A 16816-nucleotide genomic window follows, 5' to 3' on the forward strand; every position below is an offset into this window, starting at 1 on the left:
TGATGGGTATTTCAGTAGCAAAATTTATTCCAAATACATACATGCTTCCTCTCATCTAACAGTTGGTGGGGAGGGACAGTTCAGTAAAGAGTAACAGGTGCTTTTCCAATAATAAGGTCTTGATTTGGATTTCGTAAGAATCGGGTAAAAAAATCATAGATCTATTCTGCTATATTTTAGAAAAGCTTCTCACCTCTCCTAGACTACTTAAATATTATAGCTAAACATACACAAAATTTGCCATTTTAACCATTTAAGTGCATTAAGTATATTCACATTGTTGTGTATCACCAACATCTGTCTCTGGAACTTTTTCACCATCCCCATCTGAAACTCTGTACCCATTAAACAGTAATTCCCCACCCCCCACTAGCCCTTGGTAATAACCATTCTATTCCTAGACTACTTTTTGACTCAGTTTCTCTTTCACTTAATAAAAGAGAAGGTCCATTGGTAACTACGGGATTACTTCTGTATATGCAGGCCTTCTTGCATATATGTGATTGAGTTTATTATTATAAAAAAGGGGAGAAAAAATGAGGTTTGAGATAGGAAGGAGACAGCTGGAGAGGGATTTTCATACTGGGCCTACAATCCACAGGCCTCAGCAGCCTTGCCATGGGTCTGCCCGATTCTTTCGCATCAAGAAGTTGATCTTGCGAGCCATTTCCATGTTGTAGATCCGCCGGCAGGTTTCATAGCTTTCCCTCTGTCGTCGGCGACAAGGCTTTTCATAGTACCGCCGTCGCTTAATGTCCTCAATGAGCCCATCCATGGTGAGAATTCTGTGTAAGGGCAGGCAGTAAAGTTAGAAACTTGGGCTCATTCTTTCTGAATTTCACATATGGCCAGAAGCCAACTGGCCAAACAACTGGTGTCTATAAAAATTATGTGAAATGGTGGTTATATAGCATTAACTGCCTACTTACAGAGGCCCCAAACAGGAATTTGTGGGATATAAAAAAGTAATTACATAGTCCTTGCTCTTGGGAAGTTTATGGTCAAGGTTATGTTTTCAATCTTTTTTCTACCACAGCACACCTAAGGGATGTGACAGAGTCCTGTAAGAACAGTGCCTGGGTAGCTCAGTGAGTTAAGCATCAGACTCCTGGTTTCGGGTCAGGTCATGACCTCACGGTTTGTGAGTTTAAACCCTGCTGTGTCGGGGCGCCTGGGTGGCTCAGTCGGTTAAGCGTCCGACTTCAGCCAGGTCACGATCTCGCGGTCCGTGAGTTCGAGCCCCGCGTTGGGCTCTGGGCTGATGGCTCAGAGCCTGGAGCCTGCTTCCGATTCTGTGTCTCCCTCTCTCTCTGCCCCTCTCCCATTCATGCTCTGTCTCTGTCTCAAAAATAAATAAAGGTTAAAAAAAATTAAAATAAATAAATAAATAAACCCTGCTGCGGGCTAACAGTGCAGAGCCTTGCTTGGGATTCTCTCTTTCTCCTTGTCTGACCCTTCCTCGCTCACATTCTCTCTTTCAAAATAAATTACCTCAAAAAAAAAAAAAAAAAAAAAAGGAGTGGCTCTCTATGGCAGTGATTTTCAACCAAGGGATCATTTCAGAATCTTCAGATGGAATAAGTCATTTGTAGTAGGAAAAAATAAATCACCAGGGGGTGATTCCTACATGTTCCTTAGTTGCAAAAGCCATCCCATCGCATTAACTGATTGATACAGCTGAAGTCTGGAGGCCTGAGATATCCCTGGGCCTACTTGGGGAAAGAAGAGGCTCAATGATACACTAATGATACAAATGGGAACATTAAATAACAGCTTCACCCATCATTTTCCACCTACACATGCTCTAACCACACTACTTTACAGACTACTCCCTGAATACGCTGATACCAAGTCTTTACTCAAGCTGCTTTCTCAGCCTAGAATGCCACCGCTACTTCCAGTTGCCAACCTTCTTAAATCTTTCTTTCAATGTTTATTTTTGATAGAGAGAAAGAGAAAAGTGAGCACGAGTAGGGGAGGGGCAGAGAGAGAGACAGACACAGAATGTGAAACAGGCTCCAGGCGCCAAGCTGTCGGCACAGAGTCTGATGCGGGGCTTGAGCCCACAGACTGTGAGATCATGACCTGAGCCCAAGTCAGATGCTTAACTGACTGAGCCACCCAGGCACCCCCAGTTGCCAACCTTCTGAGTGAAATTTTCCCTCATCTTTTTCATGCCAAACCTACATGCCACCTCTCCAAAAAGGTTTCTCATCTTTTTAGAGAATATCATTTATTTTATTGTATACCTATTTAGCAGTTATTTCATTCTGCCGTTTTATTATTTATACAGACATCTCCCTCATTAGACTGACAGCCTCTGAAGGCAGAAACTATGTTTTATTAATCGTTAAGGGTCCATAAAGTTGAGCTCCATCTGTTTTCTCCTGCCCACCCAATTCCTTGCAATGCAGCTCCTCTTGTTGGATTTAAAACATATCTAACTCGGGGCGCCTGGGTGGCGCAGTCGGTTAAGCGTCCGACTTCAGCCAGGTCACGATCTCGCGGTCCGGGAGTTCGAGCCCCGCGTCAGGCTCTGGGCTCATGGCTCAGAGCCTGGAGCCTGTTTCCAATTCTGTGTCTCCCTCTCTCCCTGCCCCTCCCCTGTTCATGCTCTGTCTCTCTCTGTCCCAAAAATAAATAAACGTTGTAAAACATATCTAACTCAAACTCACCTCTTTGTTCTCCCACAAAGACATCAGGCTTCTATAAGCTACCCATCCCCAGGCTCCTGAGAGCTGTGGCTCCAATCTGTAATTTGTTGCTCCCTCTCAACCCATCCCCAGTTGGTCCTCAGGAGGTCTGGAGGCATCTGCTGCTGCCCTCCATTCCTGGCACTGTTTACATGGCCCCCTTCCTGCTCACCCTGGCCTTTTACTACAGGTAAAAAGTCAGTCACAAACACAATTGGAGATAAGGAGGTTAAGTGGAAGAAGGGGGATAGAGGAAAAAGGAAATCAAAATAAGAGAAACCACCAGCTACTTCTGCCCAGCAGGAAACCCTATTTTTTGCTGCTATGTTATACCACAAAGCCCAAGATAACAATAATACATTGAACATGAACTTGAAAAGATGTGAGCTTTGGGTAAATTACAAATGTGAATAGACTTGGGAACCAGTGTCCTATGGGATCCTCTCCCAGGCTCCTGTTGTTTCATATTAAGAATGATTTAGGGCGCCTGGGTGCCTGTTGGTTGAGCGTCCGACTTTGGCTCAGGTCATGATCTCACAGTTTGTGAGTTTGAGCCCCACATCAGGCTCTGTGCTGACAGCTCAGAGACTGCTTCGGATTCTGTGTCTCCCTTTCTCTGCTCCTCCCCTGTTCACACTTTGTCTCCCTCTCTCTCAAAAATAAATAAACATTAAAAAAAATTAAAAAAAAAAAAAAGAATGATTTATAGGCTACTAGAAAATCTTATTTGTATAGATCAGTTTGTTAGTGATAGGGAAATGTGAGGCAAGGGAATTGCTGCAAATTCCCAGAAACCGGAGAAGCAGATAATTCAGGTTCTACTGGAAACATAGTTATGCCCAAAAATCATGTGGATCCAACACTAGAATCTTACAATGGAGAAGTAGGGCACCAAAGACCAAAAGACTCCATATCCTTGCTGCCTTTCTTCCTCAATTTACTCTTAAATGTTGGCATCCCTCCAGATTCTGACTGAAAACCTCTGTCTTTCTGGTTCTTCATGACTTCCTTAACCTTTACCAGTGAGCCCCAATGCACAGTGGAGTCATCCTCTAGAAGGTTTTTTAAAAAGTACTGAGCTAAGTGAAATAAGCCATACAGAGAAAGACAGATACCATATGGTTTCACTCTTATGTGGATCCTGAGAAACTTCACAGGAACCCATGGGGGAGGGGAAGGAAAAAAAAAAAAAGAGGTTAGAATGGGAGAGAGCCAAAGCATAAGAGACTGTTAAAAACTGAGAACAAACTGAGGGTTGATGGGGGGTGGGAGGGAGGAGAGGGTGGGTGATGGGTATTGAGGAGGGCACCTTTTGGGATGAGCACTGGGTGTTGTATGGAAACCAATTTGTCAATAAATTTCAGAAAAAAAAAAAAAAAAAAGTACTGATTCCTGGGCACCATTCCTCAGAGATTTTTTTTTTTAATTTTTATTTATTTTGAGAGACAGAGAAAGTGAGCGGGGGAGGGGCAGAGAGAGAGGGAGAGAGAGAATCCCAAGCAGGCTCTGCACTGTCAGCACAGAGCCCGATGTGGGGCTTGAACTCACAAACCATGAGATCATGACCTGAGCCGAAACCAAGGGTCAGATGCTTAAATGACTGAGCCACCCAGGTGCCCCTAGAGATTCTGATTTAATTGGTCTAGAGTGGGGTTATGCACTGGAAATGTTCTGAAACACTGCCAGGTGATTCTCAGCCTCAACTGAGAACTGATGCAGACACGGTTGACTCTTTAACTCTAGTCCCAAACTCACCTTAGAGCTAGACTGTTATTTCCAATTGCCTCAAAACCTACACAGACCAAAGTTACTGTCTTCTAAAATCTATAGTGTTAATGACATCACCAGTTACTCAAGCTAAAAATCTGTGTGTTCCTGGACTAGGCCTTTTTTTTTTTTTACTTCTACATCCACAGTTACCATATCCCATGAATTCTATAACCTGAAATAGTTCTTAGATCTCTTCTCTCCTTTCCTGTGGCCACAGCTCTAATTATTGTCCTTATCATCTTGTGTCTGGACTCCAGAAATAAGCATCTAACTGGTCATTTAATCAATTAAGTTTTCATGGAATCCCAAATCGGTACCAGATATTGTGTTAAATGCTGTAGAAAACAAACCTAAATATGGTTCCCTCCCCCTGCTGTATAGTAGAGAGGACAATTATACAAGAATTACAGTAGAGTGTGATCACTTCTTCCCTCCGTTCCCAAAGCACAGTGGTCCTCAAACTTTAGCATGCAGCAATCACATGGAACACTTAAACAAATTGCTGTGTCACCTTTAGTTTCTGACTCCACAGGTCTAGGGTAGGGCCCAAGAATTTGCATTTCTAGTAAGTTCCCAGGTGATGTTGCTGCTAATGGTCTAGGGAAAACCAATGCCATAGCACAGTTAATGCCTCTTATAAAGCACTGATCAGACAATATCATATTTAACCATGTTCTATCTTTTCAATTTTTACTTATTTTGTAAGTTTTTAAAAAAATTTGTTATCAAGTAATCTCTACACCCAATGTGGGGTTTGAACTCACAGCCCTGAGATCAAGAGTCACATGCTCCTCCAACTGAGCCAGCCAAGCACCCCGTCTTTTTAACTAAAAAAAATAAATAAATAAAATTAAAAAATTAATGTTTATTTTTGAGAGAGAGAGAGATACAGATCATGAGCAGGGGAGGGGCAGAGAGAGAGAGGGAGACACAGAATCTGAACCAGGCTGCAGGCTGTCAGCACACAGCCTAATGCGGGGCTCAAACTCACAAGCTGTGAGATTACGACCTGAGCTTAAGTCGGATGCTTAACCAACTGACCTACCCAGGTGCCCCTTTTAACTAAAAAAAAAAAAAAAAAAAGAAAAAAAAAAAAAAAGGTTTATTTATTTATTTTTGACAGAGACAGAGTGCGAGAAGGGGGAGGGGCAGAGAGAGAGGGAGACAGGATCCACACTGCCAGTGCAGAGCCCGACATGGGGCTCGAATTCACGAACTGTGAGATTGTGACCCGAGCCGAAGTCAGACGCTTAACCAACTGAGCCACTAGGCGCCCATTTTCTTTTTAATTTTTAAAATCTCCCTTATTGGAGTTTGTGCTTTCTAATGTTAGAGATTATTTATTTTTGTATTTATTTATTTTTGCAAATGAATTTATTCATTTTTTAAAATGAATTTACACATTTTTGTATTTAACATAATGCTTAGCAAAGAGTGTATTATCAGTAAATGTATGATAAAAATGAATCCTCTAGAGGAGCCTGGGTGGCTCAGTCAGTTAAATGTCTAACTCTTGGGGCGCCTGGGTGGCGCAGTCGGTTAAGCGTCCGACTTCAGTCAGGTCATGATCTCGCGGTCCGTGAGTTCGAGCCCCGCGTCAGGCTCTGGGCTCATGGCTCAGAGCCTGGAGCCTGTTTCCAATTCTGTGTCTCCCTCTCTCTCTGCCCCTCGCCCGTTCATGCTCTGTCTCTCTCTGTCCCAAAAATAAATAAACGTTGAAAAAAAAAATTAAAAAAAAAAAAAGTCTAACTCTTGATTTCAGCTCAGTCATGATCTCACGGTTCGTTGAATTTGAGCCCCACGTGGGACTCGGTGCTGAGAATGCAAAGACTGCTTGGGATTCTCTCTCCCCCTCTCTCTGCCTGTGCCCCACACCTGTGCGTGTTCTCTCGCGCTCTCTCAGAATAAACTTAAAAAAAAAAAAAGAATCCTCTAGGTGACTGATAAATGTCCGTAGCTCAAGGGATTAAGCACCTTTATAATAGCTCAGAAAGCCTCAATAATATTACCTTTCCTAAGATGTAACATGAGAGTTTAGACAGCATTTTCACATCCATGATCCTAATACAATCCTATAAAATTAAGCAGATAATGTCATCTTCAGGAAACAGAAGTCCAGAGAGACTGACCTGCCCAAGGTCACAAAATGGAGCTAGAAATAGAATCTAGATCTTAAGTGCAGTGTTCTATAGTAGCATTCTGCTTCTCAAACAAAAACCACCAAGGTTCAGAAGACAAATTATTGTGGGGCCTATGGGCAAAGGAGACCCTGAGGAAGGAAAGGGCTGGGCTGGGCTCCTCAGAGTAAAAAAACGGAAGCCAAGAAGACACGGCACACTGAGGGAAAGGGATGACCCAGACATCCATCCGGATCTTGTTTACTGCTGTCTGATGAAGGCCACTTTTTGGACTAGTCTAGTACATTAGAGAAACAACAGAAAAAAGTCTCTGGGAAAATAAAAAGATTGGATATAAATTATAAAAAGGACACAGAGACTGTGTTTGAGGAGAAACGATTAAAAAAATCAGGGACCCCGGATATGACTTTACTAGGAAGAAAATCCTATTGGAATGAAAAAGACAGTTTAAAAGGAGGAGGAAAGAAATCTGCAAAAGGAGGAGGGAGTTTAGACACATACTCAGGTAACCTACTGGAGTTTCCAAGGGTTTGAAACAGAAGTGATCACCTTTCCAAGTAAATGCCTGTGTGCTCAGGCAAAAAAGCAAGATAAGAAAAAAGAACAGAAGGATCTAAGAGTGGAGGAAGGGAAAGGATGAAAAGATCGTAGTCCCCAACAAAATGATAACACCATTGCCAAACAGTATTCCCTGGATGGTTCTAACTACTCTAACCCTTACCCTGACGTTTCTAGTTATCTTAAAAAAGCACAGATTGGGGCGCCTGGGTGGCTCAGTCAGTTAAGCGTCCGACTTCGGTTCAGGTCATGATCTCGCGGTCCGTGAGTTCGAGCCCTGCGTCAGGCTCTGTGCTGACAGCTCAGAGCCTGGAGCCTGTTTCAGATTCTGTGTCTCCCTCTCTCTCTGACCCTCCCCTGTTCATGCTCTGTCTCTCTCTGTCTCAAAAATAAAAAGTAAACGTTAAAAAAAAAATTAAAAAAAAAAAAAGCACAGATTACCTTCCAAAGCTCCAGAGTCCCTACAGTAGAGGCATCTACTCATTTTTTTAAAATATTTTTTAATGTTTATTTTTGAGAGAGACAGAGTATGAGCAGGGAAGGGACTGAGAGAGGGAGACACAGAATCTGAAGCAGGCTCCAGGCTCTGAGCTGTCAGCACAGAGCCCAACACGGGGCTTGAACCCACAAATCACGAGATCATGACCTGAGCTGAAGTTGGATGCCTAACCAACTGAGCCACCCAGGCATCTCAACTCATTTTTAATAAAAAAGGATGCAGGAAGAGTTTTGTAGAACTCATGAAGTAAATAAAGGTCACCTGGGTGGCTCAGTCAGTTGAATGTCCAACTTTGACTCAAGTCATGACAATTCATGAGTTCAAGCCCTGCATTGGGCTCTGTGCTGACAGCTCGGAGCCTGAAGCCTGCTTCAGATTCTGTGTCTCCTTCTCTCTCTACCCCTCCCTGACTTGTGCTCTGTCTCTATCAAAAATAAATAAAAAATAAAAATAAATAAAATAAAATAAATAAATAAAAAGAACTCATGAAGTAAATAGAAAGGGTGTTACTAATGAGGGTGTTACTTCTGCTTCCAAATGTAGCTCAAGGACTAGCAGATCAAAAGCTTTAGAGTGAACAGATCAGCTAGAGTTCAGGCACCTGGCAAACTAACACTGAAGGAGAAATTAACTGCCAATTTTAGTGGAATTCATCAGATTATGTAAAAGTAGCTGAGCTGCCTGGGCTGGGGAAGTTGGGTGTGGCAAACTCACATGTCAGTGTAGCCAGCCTATGGCAGGGTAACATGTATGCACAAGGACCCAATGGGCCCAGAAGCTGGCCTACCAGGAATAAAAGGGGTCAACTGGGCATACTTCCAGTGTGCTTGCCTTTCCTTCATTGGGGGCCAGCCAATCATGCAGGGCTTCCTAGCAACCCCCACTTTCCATCTCCTCATCCCAGGGCACTTGATTATATAACAAGCATTTTGTGGCGGTCTCACTGGGCAGACACATAGGCCGTTTCCTTTGTAAGACTACCTTTGTGCTCCAAACACGCCAAAGTTTTAACCACCTCCCTCTCATCTCATTTGGTTTCCTACCTACTGCTGTAATTAGACCACAGAACATGAGACTAATTTTTAAACTATGAAACATCAGAAAGCTGAGAGATAAGGAGAAGCCTGGGATGTAAGACAGATATACAGAAAAGGTGGCCAGAGAGATTAGGAAAAAGCAGAGAAAAATAAAGAAAATTACATCAAAAAATACTGTTTGACAGGAAGACTGGGATACTCCAGAACCAGCTGGCTCACATTTTCATGTTTAAAGTCCTTGCCTAGAAAATTGTTCTAAGAGCAAAATATTTGTTCATTTTTTCCCCAAAGCTAAAATACAATTTATGGCATATATATATCTAACACCCCAAGATTAAAAGGAATAGAAATGTAGCTTCCCAAAGACTGAATGCAAATTGACAAAATAAGTATCTTCCCCAACGACTATAAAAATCACTAGTGTAGGGGTGCCTGGGTGACTCAGCTGGTGAAGCCTCCAACTTTGGATCAGGTCATGATCTCACAGTTCATGAGTTCGAGCATCATATCAGGCTCACTGTTGTCAATGTGGAGCCTGCTTTGGATCTTCTGTCTTTCCTCTCTCTGCCCCTCCCCTACTCACATTCTCTCTCTCAAAAATAAACATTAAAAAATATACACATTCCTTAAAAACAAAATCACTACTGTAATACGTGTCCCCAACCTGGCACCTTCCACCCAGGAAAAAAGTATGTGTGAACTGCCATTCACCTACAAAAAGAGAATCTTAAAAGAAATATGGGGAGGGGTGCCTGGGTGGCTCAGGGGGTTAAGCGCTGGGCTTTAGCTCAGATCATGATCTCATGGTTCATAGCTCGAGCCCCACATCAGGCTCTGTGCTGACAGCTCAGACACTGGAGCCTGCTTCAGATTCTGTGTCTTCCTCTCTCTGCCCCTCGCCTACTCATACTATGTCTCCCTCTCTCTCTCCTTCTCAAGTAAATATTTTTTAAAAAAAGGGAGAGAGGAAAAAAAAGGGAAACAGGGATGTGAAAACAGATTCCTAAAGCAAACTCTCAATCATTCAAAATAAATAAACAAATCACCAAAAAGCAAAACCAAAAGGGTAAAAATTTCCTTACAATGACTTCCAATTATAATAGCAAACACATAATGCCTACCTATGTTTTATTTATTTATTTTAAGAGAGAGAGTATGTATGAGAGTAAGCAGGGAGGTGACAGGGTGCTGTCACCACAGAGCCCAAGGCGGGGCTCAATCATCAAGAGTTGGAGGCTTAACTGACTGAGCCACCCAGACAGCCCCAAAGCAGCTAATTTCTTTAAAAAAAATCAAATTTTTGCTTTTGTGTTATTTGCACTTTAGGAACAGGGGAGGTTAGGAGAGCTAAAGCTGAGCCTTTGGAAATTTGTTTCATCATCAAATAACAGCTGCCCTTTGACATCCTTCAATAATACAAACATCTCAATCACCCTGGCTAACACACCCAACTAAATCTACCAAAATAAATTAAAGACTTACAGAGAAAGGTCAGAAAAAGGGTGAAGGAATCTGTAAGACTCTTCCCAAATTCAGCATTTCATCTCACTAGCTAATTCACTACTGAGTCTGTAAAGACATTTATTTTGTGCTTCTAATATAAAGGCAGAGATATGTAAGGTCTATATATAAGGTCATTAGACATCTCAACCCACTCACAGACATGCCACTGGGTCTGAAATAGGAAAGAGCTGGGAATGAGCAGCCACAGAAAAAAATAATATAGTGTATCTTACTATCCAGTACTTAATGGAATATCTTTAGGAAACAGCTTCCACCCAAGGACAGGATTGGTATGCACAAACACAGAATGAAGTAATGGGGCTGAGACCTAAGACCAGATCCTTTTAAAAGACACACAATCCATCTTAAGCCTGCAACTTCTTGATTACACAGCTTCTGACAGCATCTTGGTCCTCATTTATTATGGTCTTCTGCCATCCAACCACCCACACCTAAAACTCTGCTAAGAACTAGATCATCTTTCATTTACCCTCTCAGTCCCCAAGAACCCCACTAATAAACCCAATCAAATAAAGATTCTTAACTCGAAAATTAATACAACAGGTGTTTATTTTTCCAGAGGAAGTAGTAAACAATCTAGTGACATAAAGCAATGAGCACCTCACTCGAAAGGTGTGTTTTGCACTCCTCTCTTCCATTCAGTAATTGTGTGATTCAAGAAACGTAATTTAAATGTCCTAAGCTTCCCTTACTTGTGAAATAAAGCTACCACCTTATTGGCTTTAAGGTGGAAGCCCAACTCATATAATCTCTTAATATCTCTTTCCTACAATTCTTAACTTACTTGATTTACTTAGTTTTTAAGTTGATTTGTTTATTTTGAGTGTGTGTGAGCAGGGGAAGGGCAGGGGGTGGGTGAGAGAGAATCCCAAGCAGGCTTCACACTGTCAGTTAGGAGCCTGACTTGGGGCTCAAACCCATAAACCGTGAGATCATGACCTGAGCCGAAACCAAGAGTCAGATCCCTAATTGACTGAGCCACCCAGGCTCCCCCATACAATTCTTTGATAATTCAACTCAACAAGCATTTGTTTCTCCAAACTGTTTTACACTGGGGAGAGAAAATGATGAAGCAAGCCAGAAAATCAAAAGACTTACAACCAGTGGCAAGGTAAGACTAAAGAACTATTGGCCTAAGTATGATAGTAAGACATTCTTTATTACAGCCATTCTAAATCTCGTGATGTAGCATTCAGAACCAATCAATACAGCTCCTCTACACCCAGTTCATTTCCACTTGTATGTTTTTGCTTATGCTGTAACCTTCCTCTAAACCTGTTATACTTTTACATCTCTTGCTTGCTTCTCCAAGATCCCAAATCTGAATTTATCTTTCCATTAGCCTTGTCCTCTGCCAATCCCTCTCTCGGCTTTCTATTTATCATGCACTACATTCCTGCTTCCCAACCACGTTATAACTTGGTTTTCCCTTTGGGTTCCTTAAGTCTTGGGGAGAGAATTCAGGCTGTGTATAAACAAAATTCAGACAGGTTTTGGGAGAAACTTCATCTTTAAGATAAAAAAAACTAAAGGGCTGAAAAGGGAGAGAATAACCACCGCACTTCCCAAGACAGCTGGTCTAGGCACGATTCTGGTTACCTGTTTAGGGTCCTGTATGCACCTTCCACATTTCCTTCCTGTACCATCACAGTCCTGGCAATGAACTTCAGATGTTTTGCCATCACCTTGGGGTTTAAATCCTCACTCTGCAGGATCTAAAGGACAGTGTTGAAAGGGGGAGGAAATTAGAGACCAGGTTAAAACAACAAAAACACAGAATGCCCGCTCTATCGAGTGGCTTACTCAGGATCTGGAAAAGCAACGTCCTCATATCTTAGAGAGTATACGTGAATCGTTATAAAGCCTGCCTAGTTCTCTGTGGCAATACACACCCTAGCCTACGGAAGAGGTGGCAGCAGGGGGGCACCACGGAGTAGTCGTGGCACAGGAGGACGGGGAGGCGCCACAGCGTGCTCCGTTATCGTTCACGTTCCCAGGAGTGTTGGGGCTGAGGGCTGGGAACGGAATCTTTCTCGGTCTTTATGAAGAGGGGCAACCACGCGCAAGCCTCCCTTCCCGCCACACCCGCCCTACTTTCCCCACTGCCAGCCCCGGTTCCTCACCCCACGCCCTCCGGAACCAGCCTCCAGGAACCTGGCTCGCGGCCGGAAGCGGAAATACGTAATCTCCTGCGCCGCGCGAAGAAGTTAGCTGGAGGCGGGGGGGGGGGGGGGGGGTGAGGAGGGGAGGTAGAAGAAAACACCTGTGTGGAAACCATGGCAATATTGCTTCCAGCCTGAGTCGACGGATTCTCCACGCCCCCTCACGCCTCCTGCCGGACTCCCAACGCCTCCACTCCGGACGCCACACCGGACAAAGCAAAATATTCGTTGCCTTAAAGTCCGCCCAAAACTGGTTCCTCGCCTTCTCCTCCCTCCATGTCTGAGGTCAGCGCGATTCCGTACCCCTAAATCCTATCAAATCTGTAACAGATATTTCCAGATTTCTTTTTCTGGAAGAAAAATGAGAGAAATAAGCAAAGCTTCCTGAATACGCTTCCTGTTTTCTCAAAGGACACAGATTCTTTGAGATCTGCCCTTCGGGAAAAACAGCTTCAAACCCCTCATCTGCTTAAAAACGAAGGAAAATAAATGAACAAACCACGAGTTGCCTATGAAATCATCTGCCCAGGCATTTCACGAAATAAAGTGAAATTACGAAATAAGGAAACACCTGCAGGTTTTAGCTGCAGGTTTTAGAATCAAAGCCCCCTCCCCCTCCCCCTCCTTTTCTTTTTAAGATTTTGTTCTTAAGCAATCTCCACACCTAGCTTGGGGTTGGAACCCACAACCCCCAGATCAAGAGTCACATGTTCCACGGACTGAGCCGGCCAAGTGCCCTGAACTGAAGACTCTTTTTATGTCGACTTCTATCCCTTTGCCTCTTAGGGAGACCTAGTAGAAACATCTGCTTTATTTCTTCTTCACTGTGGAAACCGCTTTTATTTTATTTGTCTCTGTTACTTCTACATTTCTATTTGCGGTTATTCATATAAATTCAGATCTAGGAGCTACTGGAAAACAGTAGGGAAAGGCTCGAAAGAAGAAAGGTACACAAGCAGGTACTTGTGTAATACTGTTTTTTTGCATACTTCCCCTAACATGCACAGGCGTGCACCAGCACACACACAGTTGCATCCTCATCAGTTACACTAATAGAACTCACAAAAAACAAAAGCCTCAAACTAAGCCAGGTTCAAAGTACCAAACTAATGCTAGACTGGAACATCACTATGCTTATTAACAAACTTTTATTAAATGTCTACTCTTTGTTAGATGTTTTTGATACCATTCCAGTGCCTCTTGGACCCCCAGAACACAGTATGGTAGACGTGAAAGTTAAATAGTAAAACATCAGCATATACTAAATGCAAAATAAATTATATAGGCAACAGGATAACATGATGGGAAAGCACTGGTTTAGAAGTCAAGAGATCTGATTTCTATCCAAACTCTGATACTCACACGTCCTGTCACTTAAACCATTAGTCTCCAATTTATTGCCTACAGGTCAATCCAGTTCCACTTATTTTTGTTAAGCAAAGCTTTATTGGAACACAGTTGTGCCCATTAGTTTACATATTAGATATGGCTGCTTTGGGTTACAGTGGCAGACTTGGGTGTTGGAACAGAGCCTAAAATATTTGCTATCTGATTGACCCTTGCTGACGCCTTTTTTTTTAAGCTTATTTATTTTGAGAGAGACAGAGACAGTGTGAGCAGGGGAGGGGCACAGAAAGAGGGAGAGAGAGAATCCCAAGCAGACTCCACACTGTCAGTGCAGAGCCTGGCACAGGGCTCAAACCCAAGAAACCATTAGACCATGCCCAAAATCAAGAGTCGGACGCTTAACCAACTGAGTCACCCAGGTGCCCCGACTCTTAAATGCTCAGTCTCTTTCCTCATCTGTGCTAATATCTGTCCTCAATCACACAAAATTTGTCATGGGAATCAAATGGGATAAAATATAAAATTATTTTTGAAATAAAGAGGGAACATAACATTTTTGAAAGTCTGCTATATACCAAACCTTGTACAGGCACTTTAAGTGCATGATCTCATTTGATGGAGTAAAGGGCCAAAGACAGCCTGTATATCATTGTTTATTGGAGAGAATTGTTGGGAGAAGGACTTGAGTTGGTCACTGAAAGAATGGAAGGGTTTAGTTAACAGGAGCAGGAAAAGGCCAGGCAAGGTAAACAGCATGAATTAGAGTTTAGAGCTAAAAAGTCTTAAAGTGTTCAAGGACAAATAAAAAAGTGAGCAAAGGGATCAATTAGGGGAGAAGGAGAAAAAAAGGCTTTGGCTAAAGGCTTTGAACTTTCTTCTCCAAGCACTGAGGAGCCATTGAAGGATTCAAATAGGATATAACATTCAAGACATTGTTCTGTAAAAGTATTCTGGTTATCAGTGAGAAGGGATTAGAGGTAAGAGAAACTATTGCTATAGTTAAAGTTTAGGCCAAAGATGTGGCAATGAAATGGATAGGAAAAAATAGATTTTAAGAGACATTCCAAGGGGCGCCTGGGTGGTTTAGTTAGTTAAGTGTCTGACTCTTGATTTCAGCTCAGGTCATTATCTCATGGTTCCTAATTTCAAGCCTAGCGTCAGGCTCTGTGCTGACAGCCCAAAGCCTGCTTGGGATTCTCCCTCTCTGCCCTCTCCCCCTTTGGGTGCCTGCATGTGCATGCGTGCTCTCTCTCTCAAAATAAATAAATAAACTTAAAAAAAAAAAAGACATTCCAAATGCAGAATAAAAAGATTTGACCATGGGCCACCTGGGTGGCTCATTTGGTTAAGTGTCTGACTCTTGATTTTGCCTCAGGTCATGATCTCAGGGTTGGGTTCCCAGCCCATGTTGGGGTGCAGTCAGATTCTCTCTCCCTCTCTCTGCCCCTACCCCACTCACACTTTCACTCTTTCTCTGTCAAAATAAAAAAATATTTTTAAAAAAGAATATGTTGACTGGCACCAAGTTTTGAGTTTAGTTATCTAGAGAAATGTTGGTAGCATAGATAGCACTTACAAAAGAAGACGAGTATAAAAAGGCAGAACAGGACATCTTCAAAGGAAAGAAAGTATTTTGATTGGGGACCACTGGAAAAAGCACCACACTGGAAACTCAGAATTCTGTACCACACGCTGTGTTGTCTTGTACAAGCCACCTAAGTTTCCTTGTCTAAAAAGTGAGGGGTTTGAGTGATACCTGTTGGTTCTAAAATGCGGAAATTTTCAATAATATTTAGGTGTTAGTAACATGTAAACAGAACTGTTCAGCAGAAATGTAGACGTTCAATGTCTTCTGTGGGAAATACTGGGACTAGAGATAGGGCTTCAGGAGTCTTCAAAGTTGAGGCAATAATTAAAAGCCATGAAAGATGAAACCTTTTTGTGAAAGTATGTAGTCAGAGAAAAGAATCAAGGACTGAGCCTGAGTGCACACCCACATTCTAGAGTGGGCAGAGGTGGGGCCATTAAGAGATATAGAAGTTGCTGCCAGGTAGGTAAGAGAATTAGGATAGTGTGCTGTCATGGAACCCAAGGGAGGAGAGTTTCAGTAGGCAGCATCAAGAGTGTCAAATGCTACAGGAGCAGGAAGCACATAGCCTTTGTAAAGGATCCTGGATCTAGCTATTGATTTGATGGAAGCTCCATTAGAATACCTGATTCTGTGAGATAATTAGTGACTCTGGAAGGTGCACCAGAGTGGTAGTAGCTAAGCTGTAGGGGGCTAAGGAGTAAGTGGTAGGAGTCGGAAAGATTAATTTTTTAGAAGTGTTATTTATTTTTGAGAGAGAAAAAGTGCGAGCAGGGGAGAGGCAGGGAGAGAAGGAGACACAGAATCTGAAGCAGGCTCCAGCTCTGAGCTGTCAGAACAGAGCCTGATGCGGGGCTTGAACCCACCAACCGTGAGATCATGACCTGAGCTGAAGCCAGACGCATAACCGACTGAGCCACCCAGGAGCCCCAGGAGTTGGAAAGATTAGACTGTCAAAAATATGAAGAAAATGGGGTGCCTGGGTGGCTCAGTCCATTGGGGATCTGACTCTTGGTTTTGGATCAGGTCACGATCTCCTGGTCGTGAGATTGAGCCCCACATTGGGCTCTGTGCTGGGGCATGGAGGCTGTTCGGGATTTTCTCTCTCCCTCTTTGTCTGCCCTTCCTGCTCCTCTGTCAAAAATAAATAAATAAACTTATAATGTTATGAAGAAAATATGAGAAAGAGGACAAGCAGACTCAAAAGATGTTTTCCAGAAGGGGGAGAACTGATCCCACTTGTGGGAGGAATAAATATTACTTGTAGGAGAAATAAATAAATAATTCAAGAACAAAGTTACAAGATAAAGAGGGGGATAAATGACACAGCAAAAGTTCCAGAGGAGAAAGGTAATCAAGGGCACAAATGGAGTGGTTTGTCTTAGAAAGGAGGTTACGATCTCTGAATTCAATCAAGAGACGATTCTTCCCTGAGAACAGGAAACTTGAGCAATGGGGGAAAGATGGATAACCAGCTGTGAGAAACATGCTAAGTAGCCA

General features: G+C 42.8%; 1 protein-coding gene across 4 annotated transcripts; it reads right to left on the reverse strand.

Moving 5' to 3' along the window:
- On the reverse strand, positions 1–14049 carry MRPS21 (mitochondrial ribosomal protein S21). Of its 4 annotated transcripts, none has more exons than XM_047847939.1 (3): positions 14045–14049; positions 11819–11934; positions 1–785 (listed from the first exon to the last, which is right to left on the reverse strand). In XM_047847939.1, the coding sequence occupies exons 2-3, from the start codon at positions 11899–11901 to the stop codon at positions 605–607; spliced, it is 264 nt and encodes an 87-aa protein (XP_047703895.1). In that variant the 5' UTR covers positions 11902–11934; positions 14045–14049; the 3' UTR covers positions 1–604. The 4 variants fall into 4 exon arrangements, with proteins under 4 accessions (XP_047703895.1, XP_047703892.1, XP_047703893.1 ...); XM_047847936.1 differs by lacking the exon at positions 14045–14049 and adding an exon at positions 12343–12408; XM_047847937.1 differs by lacking the exon at positions 14045–14049 and adding an exon at positions 12112–12328.
- Between the last annotated feature and the right edge of the window lie 2767 nt (positions 14050–16816).

This window comes from Prionailurus viverrinus, unplaced genomic scaffold, assembly GCF_022837055.1.
Source record: "Prionailurus viverrinus isolate Anna unplaced genomic scaffold, UM_Priviv_1.0 scaffold_50, whole genome shotgun sequence".
NCBI lineage: Eukaryota > Metazoa > Chordata > Mammalia > Carnivora > Felidae > Prionailurus > Prionailurus viverrinus.